General features: G+C 42.8%; 1 protein-coding gene across 3 annotated transcripts in view; it reads right to left on the bottom strand.

Moving 5' to 3' along the window:
• The window catches only part of arhgap24 (Rho GTPase activating protein 24), a 203,140-nt gene that overhangs the window by 53,308 nt on the left and 128,192 nt on the right, over positions 1-21,640 (bottom strand). Inside the window, exon 1 of one of the 3 annotated variants that reach the window (XM_014138903.2) lies at positions 10,100-10,286. The exons of the other annotated variants lie outside the window; for them this stretch is intronic. Coding sequence (XP_013994378.1) covers positions 10,100-10,163 — 64 coding nt within the window. The 5' untranslated portion in view covers positions 10,164-10,286. Of the gene's footprint in view, positions 1-10,099; positions 10,287-21,640 lie in introns of those variants that run through there. 3 annotated transcript variants of the gene reach the window in all.

The following is a 21,640-nucleotide window of genomic DNA, read 5'->3' as shown; positions in this document are numbered from 1 at the left end:
GGAGTAGTTCTCCTGTGTAATAAAGAATGGAACTGGCTGTTTATAGTAAACTCTGTACTGGGTGATTCCTCATGAAATCAGGACCAAAAAATACCATGATTTTGGGGTGATTTTCACGACATTTAATCCATAGAATGTTCCTTTGTAGGATAGATTGTTGACATTTATTTTACATTGGTATCTAAAAGCAAAATTGAGAAATAATTTATCAAATTTGGCGTATTTATGGCATTTTGGCCTTACCCAGGCCTCCTTTAACCTCTACAGAATCGGTGGGCTTAAACTCTTGTTAATCTAACTGCACTGTAGCTATTACGGTGAAAGAATACCATGCTATTGTTTGAGGAGAGTGCACAGTTATGAACTTGAAAAGTTATTAATAAACCAATTAGGCACATTTGGGCAGTCTTGATACAACATTTTGAACAGAAATGCAATGGTTCATTGGATCAGTCTAAAACTTTGCACATACACTGCTGCCATCGAGTGGCCAAAATCTAAATTGTGCCTGGGCTGGAATAATACACTATGGCCTTTCTCTTGCATTTCAAAGATGATGGTACAAAAAAAGAATGTTTTTTTCTTTGTATTGTCTTTTACCAGATCTAATGCGTTATATTCTCCTACGTTCATTTCAGATTTCCACAAGCCTCAAAGTGTTTCCTTTCAAATGGTATCAAGAATATGCATATCCTTGCTTCAGGAGCTGAGCTACAGGCAGTTAGATTTTGGTATGTCATTTTAGGCAAAAATTGAAAAAAAGGGTTCCAGCCTTAAAAGACTCCATAATGTTTCATCTGTAAGTGCTACAGAAAAATGTTGGTGTCATATGAAGCTTTACCGCTTGCTCTGTAATATGAGTAGTATTTTGATTTCAATAGATATTATCTTACATTAATTTCTGATTATTGGAAAACATAAACATGAATATTGAAAATATACAATCTTTAATTAGGCACATTTTTCAATCTATTGTTGAACATAATATACTCTACAGACATATCATATAAGTTCCAGAGTGGGATCTCTGCTACTTTTAGAGTTATTAACCAATCTTTAAGCATTACCAACAGAGTGAATGTGAAAATAGATTCAAAATGGTTGCCCTCTGCTGGTGATTGGCAGGATCTGCAATGATACAAGTAAAAGGAGAGGTGTGATTGGTTAACTTGCCTTGTCTCTGTATAAAATGGGCCATACATTAATATGGCCGTAGAGTATATTACATTCAACAATATATTTAAAAAATGGCCTAATCATTGCCTAATTAAAAATTGTGTATTTTCAATATTCATGATTATATATTTCAGTTTTGATTAATTCATGTAAGAAATTTGTTATTGAAATCAAAATACTACACATTTTCAGAGCAAATGGTAAAGCTTCATATTACACACATTTTAGCTGTGTAGCACTTACAGATGAAACATAATTGAGTCTTAAAGGAGCCTTGGGTAAGGCCAAAAAGTCATAAATATGCCAATTTTGGTTAATTATTTCTCAATTCCGCTTTTAAATATAAATGTCAAATATATACTGTATGTCAGCAATCTTTACTCCAAAGGACCATTCTATGGATTAAATGTCGTAAACATAAAAAAATCATGGACATGTTTTTTTTTTTGTCCTGGTTATGTGAGGAATCACACTACCGTAGCCAGTCTGTCAGCCCAAGAGAAGGGTTTCTCACTACCTGGTTAGTACATTTACTGCTGTTATTGGACATAGAACAATGGATGTGCTTGCGGGATTCAAACAAGTGAAAACTTACTAGATGAATGTGATGTGAATGACTGATGTTGTAGCTTACTACGGCCAGCTCTACAGGGACATCGAGTCACAATTTCAATAACTGTAAAGCACATGGAAGAGTATTTTGAGAATCCCGTATCACTCATAGATACTTTACATGTATGCCATTATCTAAACAGCGATACTGTGAATAAATGCTAAACAGGTCTGCTATGCCGTTAAGCATGACACATAGCCTCCAATGTTCTGTATTGCTGTCATAGACATATTCTAGAACTGATGGAACACAGCGGGGCAGTAACACAGGTTGTAAACTACATTAATAAAATAGCTAGTGGATGGAAGAACTCTTAGCCAGGCTTAGAGTTGTAGCAGCGGTGGGTGAGAAGTGAATGAAACAATAATACAAATTAGAATCTATATACATACTGTACATATTTACAACTGTAAGTGTAATAAATGTCCATGGGGGTGGAGGAAGGGTAAATGGGGTGAGGGGTAGAATGTCCATAGTGGGAGCAGTAGGTGGGGGTAAGTAACCGGGTGGTAGCCGGCTAGTGATAGTGACTAAAGTTCAGGGCAGGGTACTAGGCGGAGGCCGGCTAGTGGTGACTATTTGACAGTCTAATGACCTTGAGATAGAAGCTGTTTTTCAGTCTCTCGGTCCCAGCTTTGATGCACCTGTATTGACCTCGCTTCTGGATGGTAGCGGGGAGAACAGGCCATGGCTCAGGTGGCTGAGGTCCTTAATGATCTTTTTGGCCTTCCTGAGACACCTGGTGTTGTATGTGTCCTGGAGGGCAGACAGTGTGTGCCAAATGGTGCGTTCGGCTGAGCTTATCACCCTCTGTAGAGCCTTGCAGTCAGATGCGGTGGAGTTGCCGTATCAGGCTGTGATGCAGTATGTTCAGTATGCTCTCGATGGTGCTCCTGTAAAATACTGTGGGGGCCCTCGGCGACAGGCCAAATTTCTTCAGCCTCCTGAGGTTGAAGAGTCACTGTCGTGCATTCTTCACTACGGTGTCCGTGTGGTTTGACCATTTCAGCTCCTCGGGGATGTGTACGGCGAAGGAATTAGCCTTTTTTGATCATCTCCATGGCGGCCCCGTTGACGAGGATGGGGGGGGGGGTGCCCAACCTGGTTCCTACTGAAGTCCACAATCAGCTCCTTTGTTTTGTTGAGAGAGAGGTTGTTTACCTGACACCACGCTGTCAAGGTGCCTACCTCCTCTCTGTAGACCGTCTCGTTGTTGTTGGTAAATCAGGCCGACTACTGTCGTGTCATCAGCGAACGTGATGATGGAGTTGGAACTGTGTGAGGCCACGCAGTTGTGGGTATACAGGAAATACAGGAGAGGACTGAGGACGCCCATCAGGAAGTCCAGGACCCAGTTGCATAGGGAGGAGTTCAGTCCCAGGGCTTTGAGCTTTGTGGTAAGCTTAGAAGGCACTATGGTATTGAAGGCCGAGCTGTTGTCAGTGAACAGCATCCTCCCATATGGATTCCTTTTGTCCAGGTAGGTGAAGGCAGTGTGCAGTGCAATAGCGATTGCCTTGTCCGTGGATCTGTCGGGGCGGTAGACGAGTTGGAGAGGGTGTGGAGTGTGTCAGGGTGGGAGGAGGTGATATGGTCTTCGACTAGCCTCTTAAAGCACTTCATGATGACAGAAGAGAGTGCTACTGGTTGGTAGTCATTCAGTTCAGTTACTTTCTCTTTCTTGGATGTGGGGATGATAGTGGACATCTTGAAGCAGGTGGGTATATCGGCCTGAGCTAGGGAGAGATTGAAAATGCCGGAAAATACAACAGCTAGCTGGTCTGCACATGATCTGAGGGCGCGGCTAGGGATTTCGTCTGGTCTGGAAGCCCTGCGAGGTTTAACACGCTTGAATGACTTGCATATGTCGTCCTTGGAGACTGTAAGCATGGAGCCCCTCGTTGTCCTCATTGGTTTCACATCATTAATGCATTTTTTTATGAATCCGGTGACTGAGTCGGCCATTCATTTGATGTTATTCCCAGAGGAGCCCCTGAACATATTCCAGTCCACGTGATAAAAACGTCTTGGAGCATGGATTCTGATTGGTCAGACAGGCATTGTAAAGACCTGACCACCAAACATCCCTCTTGAGTTTTTGTTTGTAGTGTGTTGATGTGTTGATAGTAATTCGGGAGCACGGTCGTCAAATTACTTTTGTTAAAGTCCCCCGCGACAATGAAAGCTGCCTGCAGGTACACGATCTCCAGTTTGTTCAAGGTCCAATGAGAGCATTTTTGGCGTCGGCTTGGGGCGGGATATACACAGCCATGGCGATAATCCCTGAGAACTCTCTCGGAAGGTAATAAGGGCGACATTTGATGACCAAGCGTTCCAATATGAGAGAGCAGAAACTCGTAACTTCCTGTACGTTTCCCCCCGTTGCACCATGTGTTGTTGGTCATAAAGCAGAGCCCATCACCTTTGCTCTTGCCAGAGAGAACCCATTCCTATCTACTAGATGAACTGGAAAACCCACTGGTTATATATAATCCATTTGGATGTCAGAGGAATGCCAAGTCTCAGAAAAACAGTATGTTGCAAAATCATATTTCCCTCTGGAAGGAGATCCTCACTCTGAGTTCCTCAAGTTTATTTACTAATGATTGAAAATTGGCAAATAGTATGCTCGGTAACGGAGAACGGGTTGCCCGGCATTTCAATCTCACTAAGACCCCTCCACGTCTGCCTCTCCGTTGGCGTCTTCCTTTCCTTCTCTCCGGGAGGACTCCCAGGCTACCCGGCGCCTCACCGAAGAGGCCAGACCATTGCACCTCTATCTCCGGGAATTTGGCTGGGTCGAGTGGACGGTGAGTACCCAGCGGTTCATAGTCCAATAGTTGTACCCAGTTGTATGAAGTAATGCTTCAAAATAAACTGAGTAAGAAAATTAAGAATAACACTCGAAAAAGTAGAAACCTGAAAAGGTTTTGTAGGAGCTCGATGGCGAGGCTACCATGTTTGTCGGCGCCATCTTGGACAAAAGCCCTCGATTAGATCAATGCAATCAGTGATTTATATAGAGGGGGACCATTGTCTCTTGACCCATCAAATCAAGGTAAATGTCAATCAATGACCACTGTAAAGGACTAGACGATGTGCTTGACTGGAACACACATCCTGGCAGAAAGCAATCAAACCTGAGATGTCAGAGATGCCAAGCTGCACCCACAGTGAGGTATCATTCTGGGTACAAATGAAGTGAAATGTCAAGAAGACAAATGTGCAGCTTCTTTCCATTCCTTCACTAAAACACACATCCCTGAACAGAGAGAGAGAGAGAGAATATGTGTGAGAGAGAGAGAGAGAGAGAGAGAGAGAGAGAGAGAGAGACACAGAAAGAGAGATAAATGCTAAGCAGTACCCACGGTGAGATATTCAGGATAGTCTATACAACTCTTGCTCTCCAGCTGCTAATGCTGGGCTGGCTGGCGTCTTTGTCTCCAGGGAGACCGTCGTGGCGTCGTCCCATGAAGAGACCTGTCGTGCTGAGGTATGCCGCCAGAGATGACTACAGTGCCTTCCCCTTGCCACCGGGTTACCTGTAGCGACAGCTGTGACCACTGAATTCACCACGCTTCAGGCTCCAGACAAAGGAGGAGTCAGTGAAACCTTCATCACCTCCACATAAAACATATTCAGCACTGTCTCATAGTACCTTGAGAAAATATATTTCTGTGCCTGATTTTGTGCAGGTACACTGTCTCATAGTACCTCGAGAACATATATTTCTGTGTCTGATTTTGTGCAGGTACACTGTCTCATAGTACCTCGAGAAAATATATTTCTGTGCCTGATTTTGTGCAGGTACACTGTCTCATAGTACCTCGAGAACATATATTTCTGTGCCTGATTTTGTGCAGGTACACTGTCTCATAGTACCTCGAGAACATATATTTCTGTGCCTGATTTTGTGCAGGTACACTGTCTCATAGTACCTCGAGAACATATCTTTCTGTGCCTGATTTTGTGCAGGCACACTGTCTCATAGTACCTCGAGAACATATATTTCTGTGCCTGATTTTGTGCAGGTACACTGTCTCATAGTACCTCGAGAACATATCTTTCTGTGCCTGATTTTGTGCAGGTACACTGTCTCAGTGTGACCATAAACAAAATATATGGTATTGTGTCAAATACTGTCTCTCTCTGGTTTAGAAGCAACAAAAACATTGTATAATGTAACTATAAGATATTCAGAGTTGAATTGAAACTTGAGTAAGATATCCAAGCTATCAAGTCTATGCCATTGCCTGCACCTGATAACGTTTAATCTAGAATAATTAGTGACTGATAGGTATACTGACACGCAGTTCCAGTTACCACTGCATTATGACACAGTAAGTACATTACTTGAAGAAACTCCATCACTGCAGTCACAGCAACATGAATCTGTCAGTCACTCAGAGTAGGTCTACGTCTCTGGCCGTCATTCACAGGTCAACACCTCCAGGCCTGCTCCATCTGGCCATGATGACAGGGATATGAAAGGAACAGTACACGGACACCATAGAAATAGAATGACAGAATTACATGTATACATCAAATAATTATATTTATGCGAGACACTAAAGGAACAGGAACTCAAGGCAATCAAATGCCAGCCAGAGAGCAACTCCAGCGGATGTGGATAACTCTGGATAAGAGCATCTGTCCCATAATGCTTTTCTCTCTTGTGTGTATGTGTTTTGTTGGTCAGACTGGCTGGCTCACAATAGGACCCTCAGCCTTAGCAGTAGTTCCTTGAGCTGCTATGTGTTCCAGTCAGAGTACTTAATTAGTGATCTAGTATCTAACGCTAACGGCGCCCTAACAGGTGGTCGACAACAAAGGTCTGCTCTGTACTGCAATTGGCACTGCGTTAACTGCAAATACCTGGGGTCCTGAGACATGCAGTTCACAGGTCCTATTCTTGGTCCACTTTTACCTAAGACTTCAGTAACAAACCAATAATTCTTATGTGAAATATTTGACATTGTTTTGATATATTATCAATCAATGTGAAAAGTAGCAGAGAGATTCCCCAAATGGAAAAAAAAAAGGTTGTGGGAAAAACAGACTACTTCTAAATGAGCCCATATTTTTCTCTGGCTATGATCCTAGAGCCAAGTAGACATAGGAAGCGGCAGCTGCTGGGCGGAAAACAGACAATTCAGACACATAGCAGCTCAGCATTGTTTGGTCTGAATGACTAAAACATGACATACTTCCTCCTGTTAGGTCCTAGAGACATAGCTACAGTTATTTGTATGAAATAAAAATCTAATCAAATCAAATCACGCACACGAGATGTATCAATAAAGTGTGTGTGTGAGTGTGTGTGTTTGTGTCTATGTCTGTGTGTGTGTGTGTGTGTGTGTGTGTGTGTGTGTGTGTGTGTGTGTGTGTGTGTGTGTGTGTGTGTGTGTGTGTGTGTGTGTGTGGGTGGGTGTGTGTAACTCTTTCATTTGGGCAAAGCAGAGCCCTGTGTATGACATGCAGGGACAAGTTGAGATTCAATATAATGTCTAATGATAGTCTGGGAACGTCTCAGTTCACCCACATAAATACCTGTCCTGTTCACAGAGCTGCACAGAAAGTCACACAGAGCTGCACAGGAAGTCACACAGAGCTGTACAGGAAGTCACACAGAGCTGCACAGGAAGTCACCCCGAGGTCACAGGATAGGTAACTTTGGTAACATAGTGAGACAGATATTTCAACTGATGTGTAAATGTGATGCATCCGCTTGGCGTTTCCACTTACTACCAAATATGGTAGTAAAAGGAAGCCCACTGGCTGGCAGTGGGAGAAGATGGAGCGAGATGGATTTTGGCCAACATTCTTCACATTTTCTCATCAATTAAATATTTGATCTCAGTACAGTTTTCTGTTCCCAAAACTAGAATCTGTTATGAACAGAGTTGACTAAGTTTTGTAGACTTGACCCTTTGCAAAGGGTTGCCCAGCATCTCAACCCCTTCACATCTGCCTCTCCATCGGCGTCTTCCTTTCTTTCTCTCTGGTAGGATTCCCAGGCTACCCGGTGACTCACCGAAGAGGCTAGGCCAACATCCTCTTCTATAAACAGAGCTTTATTTGTCCATTTTACTTGTTTTTGCTAACCAAGTTGTCTAGTGAATCTTAGCTAGCTAGATAACAGTGAGTAGCTTACACAGCGTAGCTTAGCCTACACTGTGGCCTGTAGGTGTTGACCTGTGATTGAGGGCCATAGATGTAGACCTACTGTGACTGACAGGTTCATGTTGCTGTGACTGCAGTGATGGAGTTTCTTCAAGTAATGTACTTAATGTGTCATAATGCAGCTGTAACTGGAACTCCATGTCAGGGCTACCTAGTGGCTTAGCGGTTTAAGGCACTGCGTCTCAGTACTAGAGGTGTCACTACAGACCCTGGTTCGATCCCGGCGCACAATTGGCCCAGTGTCGTCCGGGTTAGGGTTTGGCTGGGGTAGGCCGTCGTTGTAAGTAAGAATTTGTTCTCAACTGACTTGCCTCGTTAAATAAAGGTTACGATTTTTTTTAATTAAAAGACATTCTACACAAAATGCCATACCTAAGATGATATTACCTAAGTGGCTTGCAAAAATATTCAACCCCCTTGGCCTTTTTCCAATTTTGTTGCCTTACAACCTGGAATTAAATTTGATTTCTGGGGGTTTGATTTACACAACATGCCTACCACTTTGAAGATGCAAAATATTTTTTCTTGTGAAACAAACAAGAAATAAGACAAAAAAACATGCGTGCATAACTATTCCCCCCCCAAAGTCAATACTTTGTAGAGCCACCTTTTGCAGCAATTACAGCTGCAAGTCTCTTGGGGTATGTCTCTATAAGCTTGGCACACGTAGCCACTGGGATTTTTGCCCATTCTTCAAGGCAAAACAGCTCCAGCCATTTCAAGTAGGATGGGTTCTGCTGGTGTACAGCAATCTTTAAGTCATACCACAGATTCTCAATTGGATTGAGGTCTGGGCTTTGACTAGGCCATTCCAAGACATTTAAATGCTTCTCCTTAAACCACTCGAGTGTTGCTTTAGCAGTGTGCTTAGGGTCATTGTCCTGCTGGAAGGTGAACCTCCGTCCCAGTCTCAAATCTCTGGAAGACTAAAACAGGTTTCCCTCAAGAATTTCCCTGTATTTAGCGCCATCCATCATTCCTTCAATTCTGACCAGTTTCCAAGTCCCTGCCGATGAAAAACATCCCCACAGCATGATGCTGCCACCACCATGCTTCACTGTGGGGATGGTGTTCTCGGGGTGATGAGAGATGTTGGGTTTGCGCCAGACATAGCGTTTTCCTTGATGGCCAAAAAGCTCAATTTTAGTCTCATCTAATGAGAGGACCTTCTTCCATATGTTTGGGGAGTGTCCCACATGCCTTTTGGCAAACACCAAACATGTTTGCTTATTTTTTTCTGGCCACTCTTCCGTAAAGCCCAGCTCTGTGGAGTGTACAGCTTAAAGTGGTCCTATGGACAGATACTCCAATCTCCGCTGTAGAGCTTTGCAGCTCCTTCAGGGTTATCTTTGGTCTCTTTGTTGCCTCTCTGATTAATGCCCTCCTTGCCTGGTCCGTGAGTTTTGGTAGGCGGCCCTCTCTTGGCAGGTTTGTTGTGGTGCCATATTCTTTCGATTTTTTAATAATGGATTTAATGGTGCTCCGTGGGATGTTCAGAGTTTCAGTAATTTTTTATAACCCAACCCTGATCTGTACTCCTCCACAACTTTGTCCCTGACCTGTTTGGAGAACTCCTTGGTCTTCATAGTACCGCTTGCTTGGTGGTGCCCCTCGCTTAGTGGTGTTGCAGACTCTGGGGCCTTTCAGAACAGATGTTCAGTATATATACTGAGATCATGTGACAGATCATGTGACACTTAGATTGCACACAGGTGGACTTTATTTAACTAATTATGTGACTTCTGAAGGTAACTGGTTGCACCAGATCGTATTTAGGGCCTTCATGGTATTTGTTTTTTCATTTCGCTTCACCAATTTGGACTATTTTGTGTATGTCCATTACATGAAATCCAGATAAAAATCTATATAAATTACAGGTTGTAATGCAACAAAATAGGAAAAATGCCAAGGGGGGTGAATACTTTTGCAAGGCACTGTACATGGGTCTATCTACAAAGTCAGACAACTATATTCAAGACTGAACATTGCAGAGACTCTCAAGTACAAATCACACTCACATTCTACTATATGAGTCTGTGTGGCAAGCACAAAAATCCCAAAATTAAAATGTTTAGCCACTGACTGGCCTCAACAAGAAAAACAAAAATACATAAGTGGTGTTATTACCTGAGTGAGGAGAAGATGGTAAATCTGATCCATACTGATGAACCGTCTGTTGGACCACCTCCATGCCTCCACGTGTCACTCACTGATTTATCCCAGAGAAGAGGCCTTTAAGCTGGACAACAAGTCCTGGTTGACTGGGTGCTCCTGGAGACTATAGCCCTCTCACCCTGGATCTCAGCTAGTTTTGGCCTGGCCCCTCCGCTACGGTCAGTGAGCACAGCTGAGAGAGGCAGGGGGGGTTGGGATTGGAATGGGGGGGTGGGAGTTAAAGGGGGGCTACACCCTCTCCTCTCCAGCATGCAGTCCTCAGAGAACAATAGGGTACTAGATCACAACAACTCTTTACAGAGTCTTTACAAGCCACCCTTTAAATTAGGCAGGCTCCCATGAACAAACAGAGAATCCCATTCAGAGTAATGCTATATTATTTACAGTAATGATACATTATTTACATTACAACACACAATGCCAACAGTAAGGTATGACCAAGGCTAGGGTATCTAGCTATCCACCAGAGGGAATGAACAAAGCAGAAATAGGCCCACACCCATGGATTTCTACAAGTACAGCAAGTCATATGAGTTACATACTGTATTTCCGGGAAGTCATTTATTTCCTAGCTGAGTGTTTAACGAACTAACCAGCTGGATGCGACTCAAGCTGTGACCCATACATACACAGGACGGAGGAAATGAGGTGAAGAGAAAATAGGGAAGCTGAGAGAAAGAGCTACTGGACTAATTAAGAGAACAGAGAGAGAGAGAGAGAGGGAGAGAGAGGGGGAGAGAGAGAGACAGAGAGAGAGCCAGAGAGAGAGAGAGAGAGTAGATGCCTGTGTGTCTGCTGACTTAGGTAAAAAATTGTGTCTGTGAATGTTTAGAACATTGTTCTGACGTTCCTTGTCCTCCACGGTGCCTGTGACAGCTAGGCTTCCGGTGACAGCTATAGGATTCCCACACACTGACTCTCTCTCAACCATAAGAACATCCATCCAGGTAAACACTGCTGTGTTTGTCTTCCAGTATTCACTCAGTTTAGTTTACACACTTCAACATGTACATTTTACAGCACTTCAAATAGACTCAGATCCCTCAACTGGTAACAACTTTCAGCCATGTTTGGATTAAACATCTCAGAAGAATGTGTGATTTATGAATGAAAAATCATGAAAAGAATTAAAGGTTTACAATACATAAAAAAAAAAAGTTATTTAACCTTTATTTAACTAGGCAAGTAAGTTAAGAACAAATTCTTCTTTACAATGACGGCCTACCCCCCCGGCCAAACCCTCCCCTAACCCGGACGACGCTGGGCCAATTGTGCGCCGCCCTATGGGACTCCCGATCATGGCCGGTTTTGACACAGCCTGGGAACGAACCAGGGTCTGTAGTGACGCCTCTAGCACTGCAATGCAATGCCTTGGACCACTGTGCCACTCGGGAGGCCATTACCTTGTGTTGACTTAACATCATCAGTAAGCAAAACATGAAGAGATAACTTTCTATTCCACTCATCCTATTCAAGTTGATTTAACTTTCCCAGAGAGACCATGCAGTCTCAGTTAGATTCCCCTGTCTAGATAACACTATCACGATCCATCCATAAGTCAACACCTTGGGCTAGTATTGGAGTGGAGTGCATTAAAGGGGGGATTGAGCCCAGTCTCCAATGGAAGAGCAACATAAATAGCTGACATGACCTCTTCTAGATAGCTGATAGTATATGACGCTTGTATCTGATATCAGATTGTCTTTCTTTAGCTTGTCATTATATCTACAGAATATCCAGCGTCCTAAAAACCTCCCACCAACTGTAGACAGCTCAGGTTAACTCTAGTCCGACCACCCTGGTGTCCGTGTGTGTGTGTGTGTGTGTGGTCCATGTCAACACACACTATCAGCATGGAGATATGTCAGCATGGAGATACTATAATCACTGTCTCCCATTTAGTCTGTCTCTACCTGAGTCCCCTACAGCTATTGAACCACAGGTCTGGTCCCTGCAAATAGAAGGTGTGTGTGTGTGTGTGTGTGTGTGTGTGTGTGTGTGTGTGTGTGTGTGTGTGTGTGTGTGTGTGTGTGTGTGTGTGTGTGTGTGTGTGTGTGTGTGTGTGTGTGTGTGTGTGTGTGTGTGTGTGTGTGTGTGTGTGTGTGAGAAGCAGAATTAATAGCTAAGGTCAGCTCAGAGAGGGCATGGGTTTGTTTGGCTCTACTGTCCCTCCCGGGCCTCCATAGGAAGAGAAAGAGAGGAATCGTTATACTCAACAAGAGAACAATGACAAGATCCACAGCACATTCTTAGGTGCTGACAGAATAACATGACACCTCTTGAGGCTGTTACAATGTGTCTCTGCATCAGGGAGAGTAGGGCCTATCTGTGAGACTCATCTATGTTTCCCAAATGACACCCTATGTGAGTCCTATGGGCGCTGGTCAAATGTAGTGCACTACATAGGGAACATTCTGCCATTTGGGATGCACCCAATGTGTTTCTGTAACAGGGAGAGTATGTATGGTGTCTGTGTGACAGACTAGACGGTGTATGGTTACAGGGTGAATGGGTTCAGGAAGGAAGTGAAGTCAGTTTACCACAATTCAATAAATAATAATACAAAATAAATACAAACAAAAAAGTTTACCACACTGCTTTCGCTCATCTACACTAATTAATAAACCTGTTACGACATGTCTCTGCAACAGGGAGACTATGGCCTATAGACTGTGGCCTATAGACTGTGGCCTATAGACTGTGGCCTATAGACTGTGTCCTATAGACTGTGGCCTATAGACTGTGTAGGGGTGTATGGTTACGTGGGTGAATGGGTTAAGGACCAGCCTGTGTAAGCAAGAGTTCGTTAGGCTCATGATCATGTTGTTCAGCACGGTAACTTAGTAACAAAAAACTTTACCATACTACTACTTTTGGCTCTGCAAGATTCATTCATTAATTACAGTTTGAAATGGATCCATCTCAAACATGTAACACTCCTAATTAAAGTTCTTCTTAGTTTCAATAACAAATTTACGGTATACATCAACCCAACCTGGACTCAGGGGTAGACGTGAAATAGTAACCTTAAATCTGGGACACTCCAATTACTATGATATGTAATGTTTGTATTAATTTGTGGATGTCCTTTGGGACAGTAATCGAAAGGTTGCTGGATCGAATCCCTGAGTTGACAAGGTATAAATATGTTGTTCTGCCCCTGAGCAAGGCAGTTAACCCACTGTTCCCCGGGCGACGAAGACGTGGATGTCGATTAAGGAATCCCCCAGCACCTCTCTGATTCAGAAGGGTTGGGTTAAATGCGGAAGACACATTTCCGTTGAAGGCATTCAGTTGTACAACTGACTAGGTATCCCCCTTTCCCTTTTCATTATCCATTTCATATGATATGTTATGAATTACAATTCGTACAATAGGTAACAAATGGCAATTCATACAATATGTTACGAATTCCAATTTGTTTTGGCTAACGTTAGCTAGGTAGCTAGGTGGCTAACACTAACGTTAGCTAGGTGGCTAACGTTAGCTAGGTAGCTAGGTGACTAACACTAACGTTAGCTAGGTGGCTAATGTTAGCTCGGCAAGGGGTTAGGGTTAGGGATTAATTCAGGGTTAAGGTTAGGGTTAAAGGAGAATTTAAACACTTTAGGAAGTTAAGCTAAGCAATAATATATATGTTAATTGAACAGAAATCTTGAACGTTTATTAGAGTTATGGGTAGCGCTATCTTGAATTGCCATAGTAACGACTGATGCCAATTCGTCATAGGCAGGTTTGAGCAAATTGTGTTTTTTGGCGTGGGGATTGAAAGTGAATCCTTCCACCGGGAGGAATCTTGCCTCCACTGGACCTGAAAGGTTTCTCACAACTTTGACACTGCTCTCGCTGTCATTGAGATCATGTGAACAACATTAAGGTAAGCAACTGTATACAATTATTTTTTTATGTTGGTAATTATAACATTTACATTTTAGAGTATTTTTTCCGATTGATAAAATTAGTCTGTAAAATGAACTTGTGATAACAAGCCGAGTAGCTAGCTACTTGATTTAGCTCTTCTCTTGTCTACGGGCTAGGGGGCAGTATTGAGAATTTTGAAAAAAATATGTGCCCATTTTTAACTGCCTCCTACACCAACTCAGAAGCTAGGATATGCATATTATTAACAGATTTGGATAGAAAACACTCTGAATTTTCTAAAACTGTTTGAATGGTGTCTGTAAGTATAACAAAACTCATATGGCAGGCAAAAACCTGAGAAAAATACAACCAGGAAATGAGAATTTTGTGGCTGTACTATTTTCGAGTCATTGCTAATAGATCACACAGTGACAAAGGATTCATTTTGCACTTCCTACGGCTTCCACTAGATGTCAACGATCTTTATGAAGTTGTTTGAAGCGTCTATGATGAACAGAGACCGAATTAGAATGCAGGGAAGTTGACGTCCCTGGGATGTCGTCACTTCATTATTGCGCGCACCTGCGCGTGCATGTGAGGCGAGACATTTTAAAAAAATGTTTTTCAAGACACAGGAGAGGTCGGGTTGAAATATTACTTATGTTTCATGTTAAAAATGGCCCTAAAGATTGATGCTAAACAACGTTTGACATGTTTGAACGAACGTAAATAGATATTTTTTTAAATTTTCGTTGTGACTTTTCCCCCCCCGCCCTACATTTTGAGGAGCCTACTGAACGCCTAACAACATGGAACAACTTGGAGTTATTTGTACATAAATTATGAACTTTGTCGAAAGAAACCACATTTGTTGTGGACCTGGGATCCCTGGAAGTGCCTTCTGATGAAGATAATCAAAGGTAAGGGATTATTTACAATAGTATTATTGATATTAGATGGTGCTAACCTGTATATCCTAGCCTATTGTTCTTAGCATAGCACCCCGTTTATTGCAAAGTGTGATTTCCCATATTTTGAAATCTGGCAATGCGGTAGCATTTACGAGATGTTAATCTATAATTCTTTGAATGACAATATTATAATTTACCAATGTTTTCGAATAGTAATTTTGTAAATTGTAACGCTGAATCACCGGAAGCATTTGAGAGAAAAATATTTTGGAATTTCACCGCTACTGTAAAATGCTGTTTTTGGATATAAATATGAACTTGATGGAACAAAAAATGCATGTATTGTATAACATAATGTCCTAGGAGTGTCATCTGATGAAGATTGTCAAAGGTTAGTGCATCATTTTAGCTGGTTATCTGCTTTTGGTGACGCCTGTCTTTGAATTGACAAAACATTACACACAGCTATTTTCAATGTACTCTCCTAACATAACCTAACTTTATGCTTTCGCCGTAAAGCCTCTTTGAAATCGGACATGTGGTTGGATTTAGGAGATGTTTATCTTTCAAATGGTGAAAAATAGTTGATTGTTTGAGACATTTTTTTTCCCGCCATGGTCACTTGTCAATAAATCCCAATACCGGGATCAGAGCGGGAAGGGGTCCTCAACAGGTTTTTAATGTTATCTAGCTAGCTATGATCCCCATAGCTATAATTATTAGCCAGTGCTTGACTTGGGCAGGAGCTCATTGGAGTTGAATACAGGCACCTCAAATGTTCTACTGCTTGAGCTCCTGTTCCTCTTACAGAATATTAGCTAAAAAGTGTGGAACTCATGCACCTAAATATAAACAGTACTGGCACCCAAAATGAGAACCAGCACCTATTTTAGTCCAAGTCAAGCACCGTAGCTAGCTATATAACTACATAGCTAAATATCTTACTAGGTACCTGTTTATCTTTTATATGTGATATGCTATGGAAAGAGCAGGTGTTCTTAATGTTTTGTATGCGTAATGTATATACCAGGTGATATTCAGGTGAAAGTTATGATCCCTTAATAATGATTTCACTTACTAAATCCACTTCAATCAATGTAGATGAAGAGGAGGAGACAGGTTAAAGAAGGATTTTTAAGCCTTGAGACATGGATTGTATGTGTGCCATTCAGATGGTGAATGAGGAAGACAAAACATTTAAGTTTCTTTGAACGGGGTATGGTAGTAGGTGCCAGCAACACCGGTTTGAGTGTGTCAAGAACTGCAAAGCTGCTGGGTTTTTCAGTCTCAACAGTTTCCCGTGTGTATCAAGAATGGTCCACCACCCAAAGGACATCCAGACAACTTGACACAACTGTGGGAAGCATTGGAGACTCACTCACTCACTCACTCACTCACTCACTCACTCACTCACTCACTCACTCACTCACTCACTCCAGCAAATTATGACACCAGCAAATGATGCTCATTAATGCACGCAGAGGTCACGGTCTCAGTAAATTCCAGATTCCAAAACTCTCCTGCCACTGATGCAACAATGCCAATATGGCGATTTACAGTTACAGTTATCTGGTGCTCTAAAGCCTAGTGTTTCCATTCCCCTTTAATGTTAGAGTTAAGATTAGGGTTAAGGTTATGGTTCGGGTTAGGAGTTAGCTTAAAGAGTGAAGGTTACAGTTAGGGTTAGGGGAAGGGTTGGCTAACATGCTAAGTAGCTGTGAAGTATCTAAAAAAGAAGTAAGTCATTGCAAAGTTGGAAATTAGCTGAAATGTTAAAGTTGTCTGTGATGAAATTCGAACACACAACCTTTGGGTTGCTAGAATTTCATGTTCTCTGCCTACCCATCCACCCCGACCGTACTTTCATTTTTAACATAAATAACCATCTGTGTTATGTAAACATACCAAATGTAACATATCATACTAAAATTCAGTGTCCCGAATTTACATTTACTATGTTACGTCTAGTCTATGAGACCAGGCTGATGAACAAGGTCTTCAGTTCACAGTTGATAAGGTGTTGTTTGAGATACCATGCTGAGAAGAGTCTGTCCGTCCGTCCGTCCGTCCGTCCGTCTGTCTGTCACTAGACTCTTAATCACATCAAGCTGTCTGTCACTAGACTCTTAATTACATCAAGCTGTCTGTCCCTAGACTCTTGAGACATACAGTACCTGCATACTTCAGTAGTCTTTCCTCAGCTGTTTGTAGCATTGAGATTAATAACCAAGTATAGTTATAGTACAGTTATACAATACAATTGTTTTAGTGCACTTTGACCTGTGAGAGACCTAGCTGTCCTTCTTGGAGCAGTGCACTGTACCAAGTGTCCATTTCCTCAAGTAAAACTACTCTTGTTATCAACCTAGTGAACCTACATTCACGTCCAGGGCCGTCTTAGTAGTTTGTCGACCTGTGATATAAAAAGCCTCAGTATCTAGCAGCTATAAATCTACATTATGTCAAGGCCAGGCCAGAGTTGTCACGCCCTGATCTGTTTCACCTGTTCCTGGTGATTTTCTCCACCCCCTCCAGGTGCCGCTTATCTTCCCCACTGTATTTATCCCTGTGTTTCCTGTCTCTCTGTGCCAGTTCGTAGTGTATGTTTAGTCAAGTCAACCAGTGTGTTTTTCCTGTACTCCTTTTGCTATTCTCCTTTTTCTAGTCCTCCTGGTTTTGACCCTTGCCTGTTTCTAGACTCTGTACCCACCTGTCTGACCATTCTGCCTGCCTTGACCTCGAGCCTGTCTGCCACTCTGTACCTCCTGGACTCTGATCTGGTTTTGACCTTTTGCCTGTCCACGACCATTCTCTTGCCTACCCCTTTGGATTAATAAACATTGTAAGACTCCAACCATCTGCCTCTCGTGTCTGCATCTGGGTCTCGCCTTGTGCCTTGGTAAGAGCAGCCTTAGTAGTCCGTCGAGCCGTACAGACTGACCTCACACACGATATAACCTTGCATGTGTCCAAGTGACAACAGCTGGCCGTTGTGGCAAAACCTCAACACTCGTAACACTTTAATTACTCGAAAATCCCCTTTCAGAAGCTGATGAAGCCGTCACATGCCTTTCTAGTATACTACTAAGGACTAGGAAGTCTTTCAGGTCACTCACACTATGAAGGTATATGGCATTTCAACAAAACTTTTCACCCTCAACTGTTGCTTTAATGTCCTATGCTCAGTTGACACACTGATTGTTCAAAGAGCTTAGTTTGTAATGCTTGTGGTCGGTATACTGTATTAAGGCAAGAATACAAATTTAAGAGGCATATTGAAGTTACAGTATGGTGTTACAAATGACTGTAGGGAGGCCCCATTGCAATATGAGCAGTGTAATATCAGGCAGCATAATTTAAGCAGTGATGTTTCCATTTCCTAAACATGTAATTGATCCCTTTACATAATGATGTATTTAAAGCAGCCTGACCTGGCTAAACACACTGTCTTATTTTAGGTGCACCAATGTAAGAAGAACAGATGAACTTGGCACTTCACATTTTTATTTAACTAGGCAAGTCAGTTTTAAGAACAAATTCTTATTTACAATGACGGCCTACCCCGCCGACGCTAGGCCAATTGTGGGCTGCCATATGGGACTCCCGATCACGGCCGGTTGTGATACAGCCTGGAATCGAACCAGGGTGTCTGTAGTGACGCCTTGAGCACTGAGATGCAGGGCCTTAGAACTCCGCGCCACTCGGGAGCCACCCAAAAGCCCCTCACTTTGTCAGCACTCTGAGGAGAAAGTCCCTCTAATTACTGTAACCCACTCGGCACAAACTGGTTGAATCAAGGTTGTGTCCGTGTAATACAAAAAAATATATAATATCAATGTGGAAAACAGATTGGATTTACAAAATGTCATCAATGTAAATGTTTGCGATTTCATGCTGAATTCACGTTAGTTGACATCTCAATTAAATGTAAATCTAAACTAGATGTTGAATTGACATCTCTGCCCAGTGGGTAGTCTCTCTGACAACTGTATAGTCACTTGTTGTTAAGGGACACCCTGCCTCTCTGAGGGTGTAGAGCCATGAGCGTCTGGCTGTAATGACAGATCACCGTAGTAACACTGTAGCACGTGTCTCTGTAAATATCCACGGCAACCCGCCTCTATACTGTACCATACACATTCTATGAAGCCAGATGGTAAATTCCAGCTCCCTATTTTGGCTCCTCTCCCCAAGACATTTTAAACTCTCTGTGATTCAGTATGGGATTCATTCGGAAGTCAGCAAGAACCAATTTACAGCAGGCAATCTGGGGAGTTGATCTGGAGTGTTACATATTACAGTACAAATTACTGTACAGATAGCAGTACAGATTACAGTACAGATAGGAGTACAGATTACAGTACAGATCACAGGAAAGATTACAGTACAGATTACAGTACAGATTACAGGAAATATTACAGTACAGATGACAGTACAGATTACAGGAAAGATTACAGTACAGATGACAGTACAGATTACAGGAAAGATTACAGTGCAGATGCATACTGAACCTGTTGTAGATCAAAGAATAGGGCAGAGTGGTGATGAGACATGTCAAATGATATCAACCACGTTAACGGATTATCGACTGTTTAAAGTTGGATGGACATACAGCAAAGGTTTAGACACACCTACTCATTCAAGGGTTTTTTCTTTATTTTTACTATTTTCTACATTGTAGAATAATAGTGAAGACATCAAAACTATGAAATAACACATATGGTATCATGTAGTAACCAAAAAAGTGTTAAACAAATCAAAATGTATTTTATGTTTTAGATTCTTCAAAGTAGACACCCTTTGCCTTGATGACAGCTTTGCACACTCTTGGCATTCTCTGAATCAGCTTCACTTAGAATGCTTCTGCAACTCTATTGAAGCAGTTCCCACATATGCTGAGCACTTGTTGGCTGCTTTTCCTTCACTCTGCGGTCCAATTTAACCTAAACCATCTCAATTAGGTTGAGGTCGGGGGATTGTGGAGGCCAGTTCATCAGATGCAGCACTCCATCACTTTCCTTCTTGGTCAAACAGCCCTTACACAGCCTGGAGGTGTGTTGAGTTATTGTCCTGTTGAAAAACAAATGATACTCCCACTAAGCGCAAACCAGACAGATGGCGTATCGCTGCAGAATGCTGTGGTAGCCATGCCGGTTAAGTGTGCCTTGAAATCTAAATAAATCACAGAGTGTCGCCAGCAAAGCACCCCCACACCATTACACCTCCTCCTCCATGCTTCACGGTGGGAACTACACATGCGGAGACCATCCGGTCACCTACTCTGCGTCTCACAAGGACGTGGCATTTGGAGCCAAAAAGCTAAAATTTGGACTCATCAGACCAAAGGACAAGCAGACCAATCCACACTACTTGCCTAGAGAGTTTTCAGCTATACTTTTCGTGGCTGTTTATTTACCACCACAGACAGATGCTGGCACTAAGACCGCACTCAGTCAGCTTTATAAGGAAATAAGCAAACAGGAAACCACTCACCCAGAGGCGGCGCTCCTAGTGGCCGGAGACTTTAATGCAGTGAAACTTAAATCAGTTCTACCAAATTTCCATCAACATGTTAAATGTGCAACCAGAGGGGAAAAAATTCTAGATCACCTATACTCCACACGCAGAGACGCGTACAGAGCTCTCCCTCGCCCTCCATTTGGTAAATCCGACCACAACTCTATCCTCCTGATATCTGCTTACAGGCAAAAATTAAAGCAGGAAGCACCAGTGACTCGGTCTATAAAAAAGTGGTCAGATGAAGCAGATTCTAAACTACAGGACTGTTTTGCTATCACAGACTGGAACATGTTCCGGGATTCTTCCGATGGCATTGAGGAGTACACCACATCAGTCACTGACTTTATCAATAAGTGCATCGAGGACGTCGTCCCCACAGTGACTGTACGTACATACCCTAACCAGAAGCCATGGATTACAGGCAACATTCGCACTGAGCTAAAGGGTAGAGCTGCCGCTTTCAAGGTGCGGGACTCTAACCTGGAAGCTTACAAGAAATCCTGCTATGCCCTGCGACGAACCATCAAACAGGTAAAGCATCAACACAGGGCTATGATTGAATCATACTACACCGGCTCCGACGCTCGTCGGATGTGGCAGGGCTTGCAAACTATTACAGACTACAAAGGGAAGCACAGCCGCGAGCTGCCCAGTGACACGAGCCTACCAGACGAGCTCAATCACTTCTATGCTCGCTTCGAGGCAAGCAACACTGAGGCATGCATGAGAGCATCATCTGTTCCAGACGACTGTGTGATCACGCTCTCCGTAGCCGACATGAGTAAGACTTTTAAACAGGTCAACATACACAAGGCTGCGGGGCCAGACGGATTACCAGGAAGTGTGCTCTGGGCATGTGCTGACCAACTGGCAGGTGTCTTCACTGACATTTTCAACATGTCGCTGCACACGTTTCAAGCACACCACCATAGTACCTGTGCCCAAGAACACAAAGGCAACCTGCCTAAATGACTACAGACCCGTAGCACTCACGTACATTGCCATGAAGTGCTTTGAAAGGTTGGTAATGGCTCACATCAACACCATTATCCCAGAAACCCTAGACCCACTCCAATTTGCATACCGCCCAAACAGATCCACAGATGATGCAATCTCTATTGCACTCCACACTATTCATTGACTACAGCTCAGCGTTCAACACCATAGTACCCTCAAAGCTCATCACTAAGCTAAGAACCCT

Source organism: Salmo salar, chromosome ssa13, assembly GCF_905237065.1.
Source record: "Salmo salar chromosome ssa13, Ssal_v3.1, whole genome shotgun sequence".
In the NCBI taxonomy this organism is placed as follows: domain Eukaryota; kingdom Metazoa; phylum Chordata; class Actinopteri; order Salmoniformes; family Salmonidae; genus Salmo; species Salmo salar.
The sequence above is the reverse complement of the archived record's forward strand: the minus strand, read 5'-3'. Positions and strand labels throughout refer to the sequence as shown.